Here is a 13,948-nt window from a genome sequence, read left to right as displayed (position 1 = left end):
TTATATCATTATTATGAATTTATTATTATAAATATTAATATAAATAATAATCAAATTAAGTTAAATACAAATAATCAAATTCGGTGTGATTTTTGGTGTAAAATTTAATAATCAAATTAACTTAACAAAATAAAAAAATAAAAAAATTTTAATGGTGCTTTAGCCCCACACCAATTTGGTGTGGGGCTACAGTGTCACGCCAATTTGGCGCAGCGAATAACGCTGGGTTGGACTTCAAATTTGTATCATTTGGTGTTTTTCACACCAAAATGGAGTAAGTTGGAGATGCCCTTAGAGTTGAGGTATTTTTATGGGTATATATGTAAATTTATCATTTTAAAAAACTGTTAGAATCTTTGGAAAATAAACTCCCAAGCACCCACTACTAAAAACCTCTCAAAACTGTTACGATAGTTTATCTTTAAAACCACTACGGTGATTTATCCTCATAACCGCTACCATGAAACTCATAAGCGGACCCTAAACAAAGCTTATGAGGATTACCCTAGGAAAATTGTTAAGGGTTAAAAAGGCAAATTTGTTTTTGTAGAAAAATACTAAAAGCGATCTTAATTTAAGAAAAAAGGGTGTCAAATTCATGAAGTTGGATGAGGATATTTACGACATTTTAACTTATTAAATAAACTCAAAAAATATTAAAAATATAACTTATATAATTAATAATAAGAGTAAAAGTTAATTTACCCCTCATAGTTTTTGAAATAATAGTATGCGTTTGGTTTATTATTTTGGGTAGAATTTTAGGGATAGTATTGGATAATTGAATATAGGAGTATTATGAGGTAAAATTTAAAAATTTATAGAAAAACCCCCTAAGTTTGCTAATTTCATAAATACCCCAACATGTAAATTGACAAAAATACCCCCATCACCTGCAATGCCAGATTCTGGCCACCACCGTCAGAAACTGGTCGAAAAATCGCGTTACGACACAGACAGGTCGGATCTGTGTCGTAACGAGTCGTTTGGCCTTTTCCGGCCAGATCCACCACAGATCTGGCCGGAAAAGGCCAAATCTACGGCCTGCCGTGGCCGTCGACGGCCGAAAAAGGCCAAAACGACAGCCAAAGATATGGCCGTCGTTTTCGGTCAACGATGGCCATTTCTTTGGCCGTCGTTCACGGCAATATCTGGCCTTTTCCGGCCAAATCCGTGGTGGATCTGGCCGCAAAATGCCAGATCGGTGAACTTCCGGCCATTTATGGTCGGCAGGTTGGCCGTTGTATAGATTTCGGCTACCACCGATGGTGGTTGCCGGAATCTGGCGAGTATGGGTTGCGGGGGTGTTTTTGATTATTTTTAAACTTTTTTTTAGGGTGTATTTGATGAAATTAATAACCTTATGGGGTCTAAAAGTAATTAAAAAAATAGGGTAATATTCTTGGAATAATGTGTCAAACGTTATTTAGAGAATAGGATCCAGAATCTGGATAAAAATAGTAAGCCAAACATAGTGTATGACATTTTTAATCAAATAACCCCCAATATTTGAAAAATTAATCAATAACGTCTCGAACTCCAACACGATGGCATGCATTCAAGGCACCAAAAATATTATGTTTATAACCCAATCTCACAACCTAACGTGATAGCAAAATTGGTACTACCACGTCAACTGACGACTTTTACTAAATATGGACGATCGTTCCTTAGGAACAAATGACCATTAATTCATAAGGAATGATTGTTTCATTTATAAGGAACGACCTTTTTTTCATAAGAAACAATCATTTCCTATAAAAAAATGGTCGTTCGTCCCTAAAAAACGATCATTCATGTCTAGTCAAAATTATTTAGTGTCTTAGGTATAGTGGAAGCTGATGTGATAATTTCTAACTTAGCTATCACGTTGAGATTGTAAGAGAATATTGTGGGATTGGGTTCTGACTGAGCCTCGTATTACTTTTCATTTGTCTTCAAGGCACTAGCAATTATTAGGAGGAAAACAATGTTGCTTTCCTGGACGGTAGGAAAACCTATGTAGGATTTGAATTCATGAATTGTACGTAAATATTAACTAATAAATACAAATAAAATAAAACTTTAAGGGAATGTAAATATCTAAATTGAAAATCACAGTCTACTTTCTTTTACTTTTTTATAAAACAATTTTAAATTTCTATAATTAAAATGAGTATTTGCCTTATCCTAAAAGGATGGGAATAAAATTAGACTAAGATTACAAGTTAAAAATAGAAACAATAAAATACTAAAAAAGTTGAAAATACATAATAACGATTGGTCATAACTGAGTAGAAATTTTATCTATTTTGGGCTCAACTAGTACGGTTTTATTTTTTCAGCTTTATTTAATTATCTTTCATAATAAACACGTACTAAATTAAGAAGACTTTATGCGTTGTTGAATATTGAATACATTCAGATATCAGTTGTAACAACCCAAGTTTAATTTGAGTAAGGTTGTCCGTTTTAGGCACAAATTTTACGGATTTGCTTTCGGGTTTCACACCAACATCTTTCACTCAAAATACATTTATTTATTTATTTAAAAAAGGACTCAAAGTAAGATATTTTTCCACGAGATGAGCAACAAAGCCCATTATTTATATAGGGAAAATGAATTTTTTATTAAAAAAATTTTCCACTATAAGACAATCTTCCAATGCAAGCAATTTCCGGTGGCATCCAACTTCTAACAACCAATGACTTGTAAAAGTTGAAAATAAAAATAGAATAAACAATTTAAAAGTAAATAAAAAATGATATAATAAAAATTGCTTTTACTTTTTTTATTTATTTTATTTTCTATTTACTTATGATTCAGCCTCATCAATCCTATTATAAAAAAATATTATGAGTGTCAATTAAATAATTTTTATTTAAACTTATAAAATTTCCTAATTCCCATTAAATAACTTTTTTTTTTTCATCCTATTAATATAAAATAGACTAGATTTTTATCAATTTAAATGATGAAAAATAGTTATTAATTAATCAATTAATTAATTGTGGTCAGATTTTGACAATTTCCTTCACAAATAATTAGTTTTAACAACTTTATATTTATGGACAATAAATACATTTAAAATTAGGTGACCGAATTAGTTATTACAAACTCATTATTTGGCGCTATAAATCTCTCCGTCACAGACCAACATTTCCTATTTCCATACACCTACAAGTGTCGCAATTTCTGTTATCCTTAAATCCACGTGGCACCACCCAGTGTGTCTCTCTCTGTATTCAAATTCCTGCTCAACTTTCCCGAGAAAATGAACAAAACAAAAGGTTAAAAAAAGAGAAAAATAAAAAGAGAAAAGAAATTAAAATCGAATCGATTCATTTCCCATTCGCTAAGCGTAAAAGCGTCTCCTACCTGTACAACGCATGAGCGCAATGAACCACATTTCTGTTTAAAAACGGTGTCGTATCGTGTCGTTTATCGTAGCTGATCGTTTTGATGGAGAATCACGGCGGCAACGATGTGCCCGTTGAGTTTGAGATCGAAATCGAAGGCGAGAATGAAAATGGCGGTGAGCCTTCAGGTTTTGCTTTATTTTAACACGTGGGTTTTGGATATTTTTGTTCGCATTGAACACCTTTTTTACGTTGGTTTAATTCCATCGATTTTATTTATTTATTCATTTATTATTAATATTATTATTTTTTGCGTGTGTTAAATGTGGCGATAATTTCTTTGAAAATGATGGGTTTTAGGGTTAGGTTTTGAGTGGAAAACTAATAGGAAAGTAGAGAAATTTTTTATATGTAGGGAAGGTTTAAGATCAAATGTTTAGTAAGTAGATTTTAGGGTTTTATTTGCTGAAATACATTTTAATACCAAGAGGAGTTTGTGTTGAATCTTAGAAAATTTAAGTTTAGGGAGATTTACGATCCATATTTATTTATTTATTTATTTTTTAAAGATGTAATAAGAGAAACTTGTGATTGAATTTGGAAATTTTAACTTTAGGAGAGGGTTTACATGAACTGTTGATATTGTAACCGGGAAGATTGTATTGAATATTGTAACCGGGAAGATTGTATTGAAAAATAGAAATTTTAACATATGTTTAAGATGAAAATTTATATTGTGATCGGAGAAGGTTGAGATGAAAATTTATAAATTTAACTTTCAGAGGTGTTTATGGCGAACTGGTTACATTATAACTGGAGAAGGTTATGATGAAATTTTGAAACTTTAAGTTTAGAAGAGGTTTATGATGAAATATTTATATTTTAAATGGAGAAGGTTGTGATGAAATTTATAAATTTTAAATTTAAGTGAGGTTTATGATAAAATTTTGATATTTTAAACGGAGAACCACGTGATTTAGAAAGTTGAAGTTTGGAGTGGTAGATGACAGGAATTTTAGTATTGTGACTAGAGAAGTTTGTGATGAAATTTAGAATTTCTCACTTTGGGACAGGTTTATGACGAAATTTTGCAGAAGGTTGTGATGAAATTTAGAAATTTCAACTTTTAGGAGAGGTTTATGAAGAAATTTTTTATATTGTAAATGAGGAAGGTTGTGGTGAAATTTAGGTGGCCTTTAGTAATGTTCTTTTGTTTTTTGTTTTAAAAAATGATTCAAAAATTAAAATTAGAAGTTACAAAATTCAAGAATGAAATGGAAATAGTGAAAATGCATTTTGGAGTAAAGTAGTAAAAAATGGTAAAATAATAGTTTAAGAGTAATACTACATTCACAAATACTTCTTTTAATTTTCTCTCACAAACGTGACGTGTCAGCTTGTAATTGGTTAGCTCGCATGGGTCCTGCCTACCCAATAATAGGTCTTCCCTGACCAAGCCAATTGCGAGCTGCCATATGGGGTTAGTGAGAGGTGTTAGTGAGAGATGTTTGTGAGATTAGTATTATTGATAGTTTAAAGTGTAAACATCTTAATATTATGCTTGATATATTAAACTTAATATGTACAAAAAAATTCAATGTAGAAATTCAATTTTGCATGTTTGAAAAATCACAAAAGAAGTTATTGAAGCTATAAGTAATTCAAATTTAGCATGATTAGAGAATATAAATGTTAGATTTAACAGGGCATTATTTCTTCATGTATTATGATGATTCTATTTTTTAGTATTTGTCCATGTCATAGCGTCGCCTTTTTTTTTTTTTTTTTTGGGTTTCTTTTTGCACTGGCTCATTATACTCTTTGTAAAGCTTTAGTCCCTTTTTAGACGTGTTATTTTTGTAGTAGTGGATTTCTGATCCACTCTCTTAAGTTTTTTTTACATTAATATTCATATTTAAAATGTAGGGGATGTTAGGTATAGTGAAATATATGGGAGGGTCTATGATGTTGTTCATCAGATTTTTTTTTGGTGGGTTCTGGATATTATATTTTGTTGAATTTTGAATGTATTGTGTTTTTCTTAGGGCATAACACGTCTGTCGGTGCTTTGACTTCTACTGTTGGAAAGCCTGTTGCGACATCTACTGTTGAAAAGCCAGTTTCGACATCTACTGTTGAAAAGCTGGTTTCGACATCTGATGCTGAAAAGCCGGTTTTGACATCTACTGTTGAAAAGCCGGTTTCGACATCTACTGCTGAAAAGCCGGTTTCGACATCTAATGCTGAAAAGCCGGTTTTGACATCTACTGTTGAAAAGCCGGTTTCGACATCTACTGCTGGAAAGCCGGTTTCGGCTTTGACATCTACTGCTGAAAAGCTGTTTTCGACATCTACTGCTGAAGAGCCGGTTTCGACATCTATTGCCAAAGTGCCAGTTTCGACATCTACTGCTGAAGAGCCGGTTTCGACATCTATTGCCAAAGTGCCAGTTTCGACATCTACTGCTGAAGAGCTGGTTTCGACATCTACTCCTGAAAAGCCGGTTTTGACTTCCACCCAGGCCGTAAAACCTGTGAAAAATGGAAATAATCGTAAATTATCTATGTTGGCAGCCAAACTGGTTGATGATACAGTTCCTCTCAAGAAAAAGGTTCAACTTCTTATCATTTTTGTTAGTTTTAGTTGTTTAAGTTATGATTGAATGGTTACAGGGTTGTACAATTTTTTTTCTGTAAGTGATTGATTTATATTCTTTTAAATGATGTAATTTTTAGAAGTTACGAAGGAAAAATGGGATACCATATAATAAACATCATTTTTAGGACTTAGCGAGAAATATACGAGAATGCAACTTTAACTTTTGGTTTACACTTCTCATATCATTAGATAACGATGATACTTTAGGATGCCCTTGTATTATCACCAGTTTGAGTTTAGTCTATTGAGTTTTCTTGCTGGCATGAATCCAAGTCTTTATGCTTGTGTGTGAGCGGAAGGTTTTTCTGAAGGATGGTTAGATAGAATTACTCTTGGACATGTATTTTTAAATTTTTTAAAATGTCCCTTAGGTTTGTCATAGAATAAAGCCAATTAGTTGTTTGGTAAATTAAAAGACCCCTCTCTTTTTAGAGCATCTGTATTAGTTTACTTGTTTTTATTAGGTTTGCTGGTAAATTCCGTTAATACCCTTCTTTTTGTATTATGATATAGATGGAATTCCTTTAATATCCTTGATTTTTGTATTATGATATAGTGGACCGTTTTGATCTTATAATAATTTGATATTTGCTAAGTAATGGTTTATTTTGGTACAATTTAAATCTTTGTTCATGCTAAAATGCAATGTCTTTTCAAGTAGTTTTATGCTGGATTGGGATCTGTTTTGGTTTTAGTTTATGCTCCTTTTGCTTATTTATTTTCCATTTGTTATGTTCTTAGCATTGTACACATTTGCTGTTTCTTTGCTTGTACATTTAATATATCATTGCCCTTGATTTGGTATAACTGTGTGCAATTAATTATTTCTATGTGGAGTTCTTTTTGTTAACTGATCTGTTGAGATGATGAGGGTGGTGCATTTATACTGGGTTTTCTTGTTCTTCTTTTTTATTATTGTTATTTACTTTTTATGTTCATATGTATCATCATTCCTTTCATGCATGTATTCTCATAAATTATCTTTGCAATTCTCATAATTTCCTTGTGAGAGTTTTGATTCATTGGACATTTTGCTGCTTTTTTATGCTGACATATTAACTTCTTTATCTTAATTGTCTGAGATTGGAAATTGACTTTTAATTGAAAATAAAATCTGCAGCTAAAATGTTTGAAAGAATTTGCTACTGTCAAAACCGATGGGACTGTACAATTTGAAGTTCCAGGAGATATTAAACCGCAAAGCCTTGATTTTGGAACTGGAGTTGTTTATAATGGATCTTCTGACAAAGAAACTGCTGAAGCCACAGCTGTACAAGATGTACCTCCATTGCAAATAGTAATGCTTATTGTTGGAACACGAGGAGATGTACAACCATTTGTTGCGATTGGAAAACGTTTACAGGTTATAGCACTTTTTGGCTTTGTAATTTTTTCAGTAATATGGTTCTTGATCCTGCTATGTGGGTATGCTTGTCTGGGTCTGTTATTTGTATTTGCTGTAATTTTATTTATTCTACTACTCCTTCTTCTTGAGATGGATTGGCTGGACATATGTCTGAAGAGATGTTCTTTGAACTATAGCAAGGAGCATATGAGTTTATGTAGGGGAATATTTTTTATGCAGGAAGATGGCCATAGAGTTAGACTAGCAACTCACTCAAATTTCAAAGACTTCGTCTTGAGTGCTGGGTTGGAGTTTTTCCCTTTAGGAGGAGATCCAAAAGTTCTTGCTGGATGTAAGTCTCTCATCATGTTTTAGTACTTTGTCATCCTTTCCTTGTTTTTAAGATTTGACTTGGTTTGGTTTGTTCATTGGTAATGTAGTAACTAGTTTGATAGTAAATTCCATGATAGAATCCTTTTATCACTTCAAAAAGGAGTTGAACTTCTTTTCTCGTATAAAGGGATGCTCTCCCTCATTATTATGTTCAAATATGAAGACACAGTTTTAAGGAGTAAAACCATAGAGGATTGTGAACTTTTTTCAGCATTTGCAAAGTCTAAATTCTGTAAAAGACTGTTAAATGATAAATTTTCTTGTAGATCATTTTTGTGACAATCTCTTGCTATTTGTATGACAAACTGAATTTCTTAACATTTGTGTGATAACTGTATATCTACTTATAGTTTATTTTTCTCAGTTTTGGGAGCTGCTGTATGTTTATTTTCCTTTATGTTATGTGTAAAAATTTACGTTGTTCGCCAACCATTTTTTCCTTATTGGTATCGTCGTATCGATGATCTCAAAATATTTGTTTCTGATTGAATTATTTTGGAACTTCAATTGATGAGGATGGCAGCTACCAAAGATATGTTTCATTGTTTTTACTTGGGTAACTAATAGATAATTCTTTTAAACCATTATTGTAGCAAAATTCTAAATTAAATGGCAGTGGAACAAAAGTCAGCTATGATAAATGAAACTTATCCCTGGATGACCCTCCCTTTCTCCTCGAAAGTGTTCAAATTTGTTATATACTATGGTTTGATCACTATGTTTTCTGCAGATATGGTCAAGAATAAAGGCTTCTTGCCATCAGGACCCTCAGAAATTCCTATTCAGCGGAATCAGATGAAGGAAATTATTTTTTCTTTACTTCCCGCATGCAAGGAACCTGATCCTGAATCTACTGTGCCATTTAAACCAGATGCTATTATTGCGAATCCTCCAGCATATGGTTAGATCTTCTCTCCATCTTTTTTATTTGTTTTCTCTTACTGTACATACTGCACTTGTCACCATCTTTTTACAAATAGGTATTTTACAAGGGAAGAATGTTATGACATTACTGCAGCTTTTATCACAAAAACATACTTAAACTGTTTTTATATATATGTATCATTTTTCATGTGTACTGTAATATGGTATGAACATAAACTAAAGGATATTTCCTTTTTATATTTGTCATGCCATTTATGCAGTTTATATCTTGTTTGGATTAACTCAGCAGAAATGCACAAAATTTGTTCAGGTCATACACATGTTGCTGAGGCACTAAAAGTACCACTTCATATAATTTTCACGATGCCATGGACGTAAGTGTTGTTTTATTTGGACAATCTTAATGCTGCATGTTCTTTTCTTTTTTGGGATTATGCAAGCATCATCCATTTTTTATTTGCACATTTATTTTAGAGATACAAGCAGTTATGGGCATCTGTCTTTTTCCATGTTTTATAGCTTTGTTGGTATGAATTAATACCATGTCTTGTGTTTCCAGTTTAGTTTTGGATTTGATTCAATGGAATTACTTGGTAATATTTGTCTCCTTTTTTTCAGGCCTACTAGTGATTTCCCCCATCCTTTGTCTCGCGTTAGGCAACATGTTGCTTATAGAGTGAGTCTATGCTATCATTATTAATATTATTATTTTTTTCCCTTTTGATTTCAGAATTTGCTTTAAGAGCTACAAATGTATCTAAGCGTCCTTTTAAACCTAACTCTTCATAGTGTACACTAACAAGTAAAAAGAATAATGATTGTATGATAAAGCCAAGGTTTAAATCAAACTTATTACCTTCTCATCAATAGAAAAGTAGATTAAAAAACAAGTCATGTCCTTTATTTGAAAATAACTAAATTTATGCTCCAAAGACTACTGTCAAACTAACAATTGACTTGAAATGTTTTTAAGAGTTTCTGGTAAACAAGAATTATAAAACCTACAAAACTTTTCTCAGTCTTATCTGAGATACTAATTCCAGTCGTATTTTCATTGTTTTTGAACTCGTATGATTGCTTTTGAAATAGACTAGTAGACATAGTTTAGATTTTGAAAATACAAAATTCGGTTTTTCTTTTCATTTTGTGACACAGTTTTCCAAAAACAGCTCGGTGGGAATTTATGTAATGAGTTGTAGGACATAATTTCCTTCTCTCTAGTCTTCTTTTCATTTATTTTATTTGAACTTCTTTTCTTATGCTCTAAATTAATATTTTGTGGACTTCTTTGAGTTTTACTATAGATTTTTTTTTCTTTGTTTCTTCCAAGCCATTTAAGTTTAACTGTAGATGCTCCATCAGCTTCAAAAGCCTACTGCAGCTTCTTTGCCTTTATCTGAGTGCATGTACTGTTACTGCTTCACATTCATCCCTAGAACCCTTCTATAACTACCACAGCAACCTTGTGTATTTATAATATTATTGCTTTGATTTATATCTGAATTAACTTACATAATCATGATTTCTGCTGCAGCTTTCATATCAAATTGTCGATGCACTAATATGGCTTGGAATACGAGACATGATTAATGAGTTTAGGAAGAAGAAGCTGAAGCTAAGACCTGTTACATATTTAAGTGGATCCTGGGGCTCTCCCCAGGATGTGCCTTATGGGTACATATGGAGTCCTCATCTTGTTCCGAAACCAAAAGGTTATTTATAGTACTTATATAGAACCGATAAATCTTTGTATTACTAGTCTAGCTTCTGCATTTTCACTCTTCATTCAATGAATTTTTTTTAGCAAATGTTATCTTTTTGAATTCTCATGGTTTCATATCATTCCATCACACTCCTTGTAGCAAATGGTCATTTCTTATCTCTTGTTCTCTAATATTTTGTGCATTAGTAATTGGCATATCATGGATTTGATAGTTTATTCTTTCAAATTTTTTTTCCATGCTTGGTTTTTTGCTATTAGATGGGTGTTGAATCTGGTCTATCTTTATTAACATGCTCTGCAGACTGGGGACCTAAGATTGATGTAGTGGGGTTTTGCTTTCTTGACCTTGCTTCAACTTATCAACCTCCAGATCCACTTGTGAAATGGCTAGAAGAGGGTAAAAAGCCTATCTATATTGGTTTTGGTAGCCTTGTGAGTTTCTTTTCCCACAAATATTATGATATTACTGTTTGCAACTTTTTCCGATATTAAGATGAGTTGAGGGTAACTTGATTGTTTATTACTACATTTTGTTCCATTGATGTGCTCATGGTGCAGGAAAAAGATTTCAAATTTACAGTTTATTCGACCAATCTCTTTTAAATTATTCGACCAATCTCTCCTTTAAAAGTTAAAACTGCTGCTTTGTTCTCCACACCACACCACCCTTTCTTAATTAGCTTTAAATGATGCTTTTTTGAGGTTTTGGAACTTATCTCCAACTATTTCCACCTGTTTCAGTTTGCCTTGTAATAATCCATTAGAAACATTATTTCAGTACGATTTGTAAAAGTCCATGAGTGAAATGAGATATTTCTGATGCACTTATAATTATACCTGAATCAATATGCGTCGTCCATGAGTGAAATGAGATATTTCTGATGCACTTATAATTACACCTGAATCAATTGGCGTCTGTACCTTTTATGTTATTGGCAAGTTATTTTTTTTTCTCTTGTATCTTTGTCTAAAATTCTAACCATTTCTCTACTTTCGCTGCCATTGATACCTTAACTGACTCTGCAATTATAGATTACCATATCTCTTCATGATGTACTTAGAAAGTTATCTGAATCTACCTTAACCACTTCTTGTGTGAACTAAATGGAGCTTGAAAATATTAACTCCCTTTCTTTTTTTTTTTTTTTCTTTTTCTTTTCTCTGGTCAAAACCATGGTTTTGTAATACATTAAGTTCCTTTGATGCTAAAAAATGAGAGTCATGAAAGTAAAGTTCCTTGAATCACTGATTATTTATATTAACTATTCAGTTCGTGTTTGTTATTCACTTAATTGTTTTTGTTCTCAATTCATGCAGCCTGTTCAAGAACCAGAGAAGATGACTGAAACAATAGTAAAAGCTTTGGAAATAACTGGACAGAGAGGCATCATCAATAAAGGTTGGGGAGGTCTTGGGAATTGTAAGTCTTAGTTCTATCTTGATTATATAAAGTACATCAGATCCTAATTTCTGCTTATGTTTGGGATTCTATTAAAATTATGGGAGTGAATATGTACTTATGTATTTTCAGTGGCAGAACCAAAGAACTTTGTGTATTTACTGGACAATTGCCCCCATGACTGGCTTTTCTTACGATGCAGTGCTGTGGTAAATGTCCACTAGTTTTAATCATTTATATTTTATTTATTTTACTGTAGTGAAGTAGAGTGCATTAGGCGTTGTATTATTTCTTGTCATGTTATGTGGACGTCCATACATGTTCATGTTCATATCTTAAGTGGTGGGTATGATGACCTTGGATTTGGGGCTTGGAGATCTAGTAAATGGAGGATGCAGAAAATTTTGTTCTCCATTACAAACAGTTGCTCAATAGAGAATTAAATTGCACTATGAATCTATGACAGAGAGGGACTCAGTATTATCTCTTTGAAGTACATATTTCCCAACTGTTAGTTGTTGCATAAACAAATTCCATTTACTTCCTTGCATGGTGCTTCTGTGAGTTGACGTGGTGGTGATAAAGGATAGAAGGTCAATTATAAGTGATGAACAATACTGATCTTATCTTTAGATAAATTTAGAATTATACTATCTGTTAAATTTAAAACTCATTTGGGAGCTGTTGTGAATCTGTGCTAAATCATTTTATCAGAAATGACTTAGGATGATGTTTAATAAATTTTTAGATTCATCATGGTGGCGCTGGAACAACTGCTGCTGGTCTTAAAGCCGCGGTAATTTTTTTTGTTATTTTTTTTCAATATATTGCCTCTTCATGGACTCCTGTTTTGTGATTGGTTCGTTCACAGAAGATGATTTATTGTTTTCTCTGAAATAGTGTCCAACAACCATTGTACCATTCTTTGGGGACCAACCGTTTTGGGGAGAACGGGTTCATGCCAAAGGATTGGGCCCTCCACCAGTCCCAGTTGAGGAGTTTTCGCTTGATAAGTTGGTTGATGCAATAAACTTTATGCTTGATGACAAGGTAGCACAATTTTCAACTTAGATCAACTTAACATGTTTATCTTTGTATTCTGCCACAGAAAAATACGCGATTCCAGTGCTGAATTTTATTTTACGTGAAGTATTTATCAATAACTTAGTAATAGTATTCAACTATGAGCAAAATAGAAGAAAACAGACAGAGATAAAGTGCCAACTTTTTTTCCTCCCTCATCTAGTATGTTATGTTCTAGGTTACGCTTGTCTTTTGGATGTTAAGCCTAAAATAAAAATTGTTTTTCTGCAGGTAAAACAGTGCGCTGTTGAACTGGCTAAGGCCATGGAAAACGAAGATGGTGTTACAGGTGCAGTAAAAGCCTTCTATAAGCATTTCCCCGGAAAAGTATCCGATGAAGCGCCTGAGTCACCCCATTCTCGTTCAGGATTTTGTTCCATGCGACAATGTTTTGGCTATACATGAATCTGCAAAAGTCCTGACTTGACTTTTCAAGTTTGACACATTTCTGACTGCTTTTTCCCCAGGTTCTAGTATGCTTTCTTCTGGTTAACTACCGGCACCCAACTTCAATTACCGTTGCATGTCGCTTCTACTTTTTTCAAAAATTAATCTCACGGATGCATATCGTTCAAAAGAACTGCAAGTGATTGATATATTACATTCATATTCCAATACTAATACGCGGAATATGGAGGTACTTACGATAGAAAGGACTATTAGGCAAAATGTTGTAACTTGCCACAAATTATAACTATACCGTCTGATTCTTGATGGCATAGCTATGTTGTAAGTTTCATAAATTTAGGGTGTTTGAATGTAACTGTGAAAGTAAAAAGTAAATATCAATAGGATGAACTAAAAGTCCTTGTGTAAAGAGAAAGCTATTATGTATTCTATGATCTTTGGTTTGATGGCTTACTCTATATCATATATATCATAAATGAGAAGTATTTGGTTGATGAGGTCTCCTGTAGATGTAATCTTTGAATTTGATTCTGTGTTTTTTTCACAATTATTAGTAAAATACAGTTTTGAAGATTCATAAATGTTGTGGTGAGTTGACAAAGAAATGTGAAAGTAAGTTGAACTTTCTGTCACCTTGAAGCCTTACAAATGGAGATCAGTGCCAGATTTCTTCCTTGAATAAGTCTTTGCCACTTTACAATGGAATTTTTTACAG

At 32.6% G+C, this 13,948-nt stretch overlaps 1 protein-coding gene across 5 annotated transcripts; it reads left to right on the top strand.

Annotated features, from left to right (window-relative positions):
- The first annotated feature begins 3,295 nt into the window (after window positions 1-3,295).
- Window positions 3,296-13,736, top strand: LOC116107664 (sterol 3-beta-glucosyltransferase UGT80A2-like). 5 transcript variants are annotated; one of them, XM_031393953.1, is made up of 15 exons: window positions 3,296-3,515; window positions 5,385-5,742; window positions 5,797-5,950; window positions 7,118-7,360; window positions 7,583-7,694; window positions 8,466-8,636; window positions 8,931-8,994; window positions 9,239-9,296; window positions 10,155-10,332; window positions 10,645-10,775; window positions 11,661-11,763; window positions 11,875-11,951; window positions 12,491-12,538; window positions 12,643-12,792; window positions 13,057-13,736. In XM_031393953.1, the coding sequence occupies exons 1-15, from the start codon at window positions 3,443-3,445 to the stop codon at window positions 13,228-13,230; spliced, it is 2,094 nt and encodes a 697-aa protein (XP_031249813.1). In that variant the 5' UTR covers window positions 3,296-3,442; the 3' UTR covers window positions 13,231-13,736. The 5 variants fall into 5 exon arrangements, with proteins under 5 accessions (XP_031249813.1, XP_031249812.1, XP_031249814.1 ...); XM_031393952.1 differs by having other exon boundaries at window positions 5,385-5,950; XM_031393954.1 differs by lacking the exons at window positions 12,491-12,538; window positions 12,643-12,792 and having other exon boundaries at window positions 5,385-5,950.
- The last annotated feature ends 212 nt before the right edge of the window (window positions 13,737-13,948 follow it).

This window comes from Pistacia vera, unplaced genomic scaffold (assembly GCF_008641045.1).
Source record: "Pistacia vera cultivar Batoury unplaced genomic scaffold, PisVer_v2 Contig545, whole genome shotgun sequence".
NCBI classification, from domain to species: domain Eukaryota; kingdom Viridiplantae; phylum Streptophyta; class Magnoliopsida; order Sapindales; family Anacardiaceae; genus Pistacia; species Pistacia vera.
This window is presented reverse-complemented; position numbering and strand designations above follow the sequence as displayed.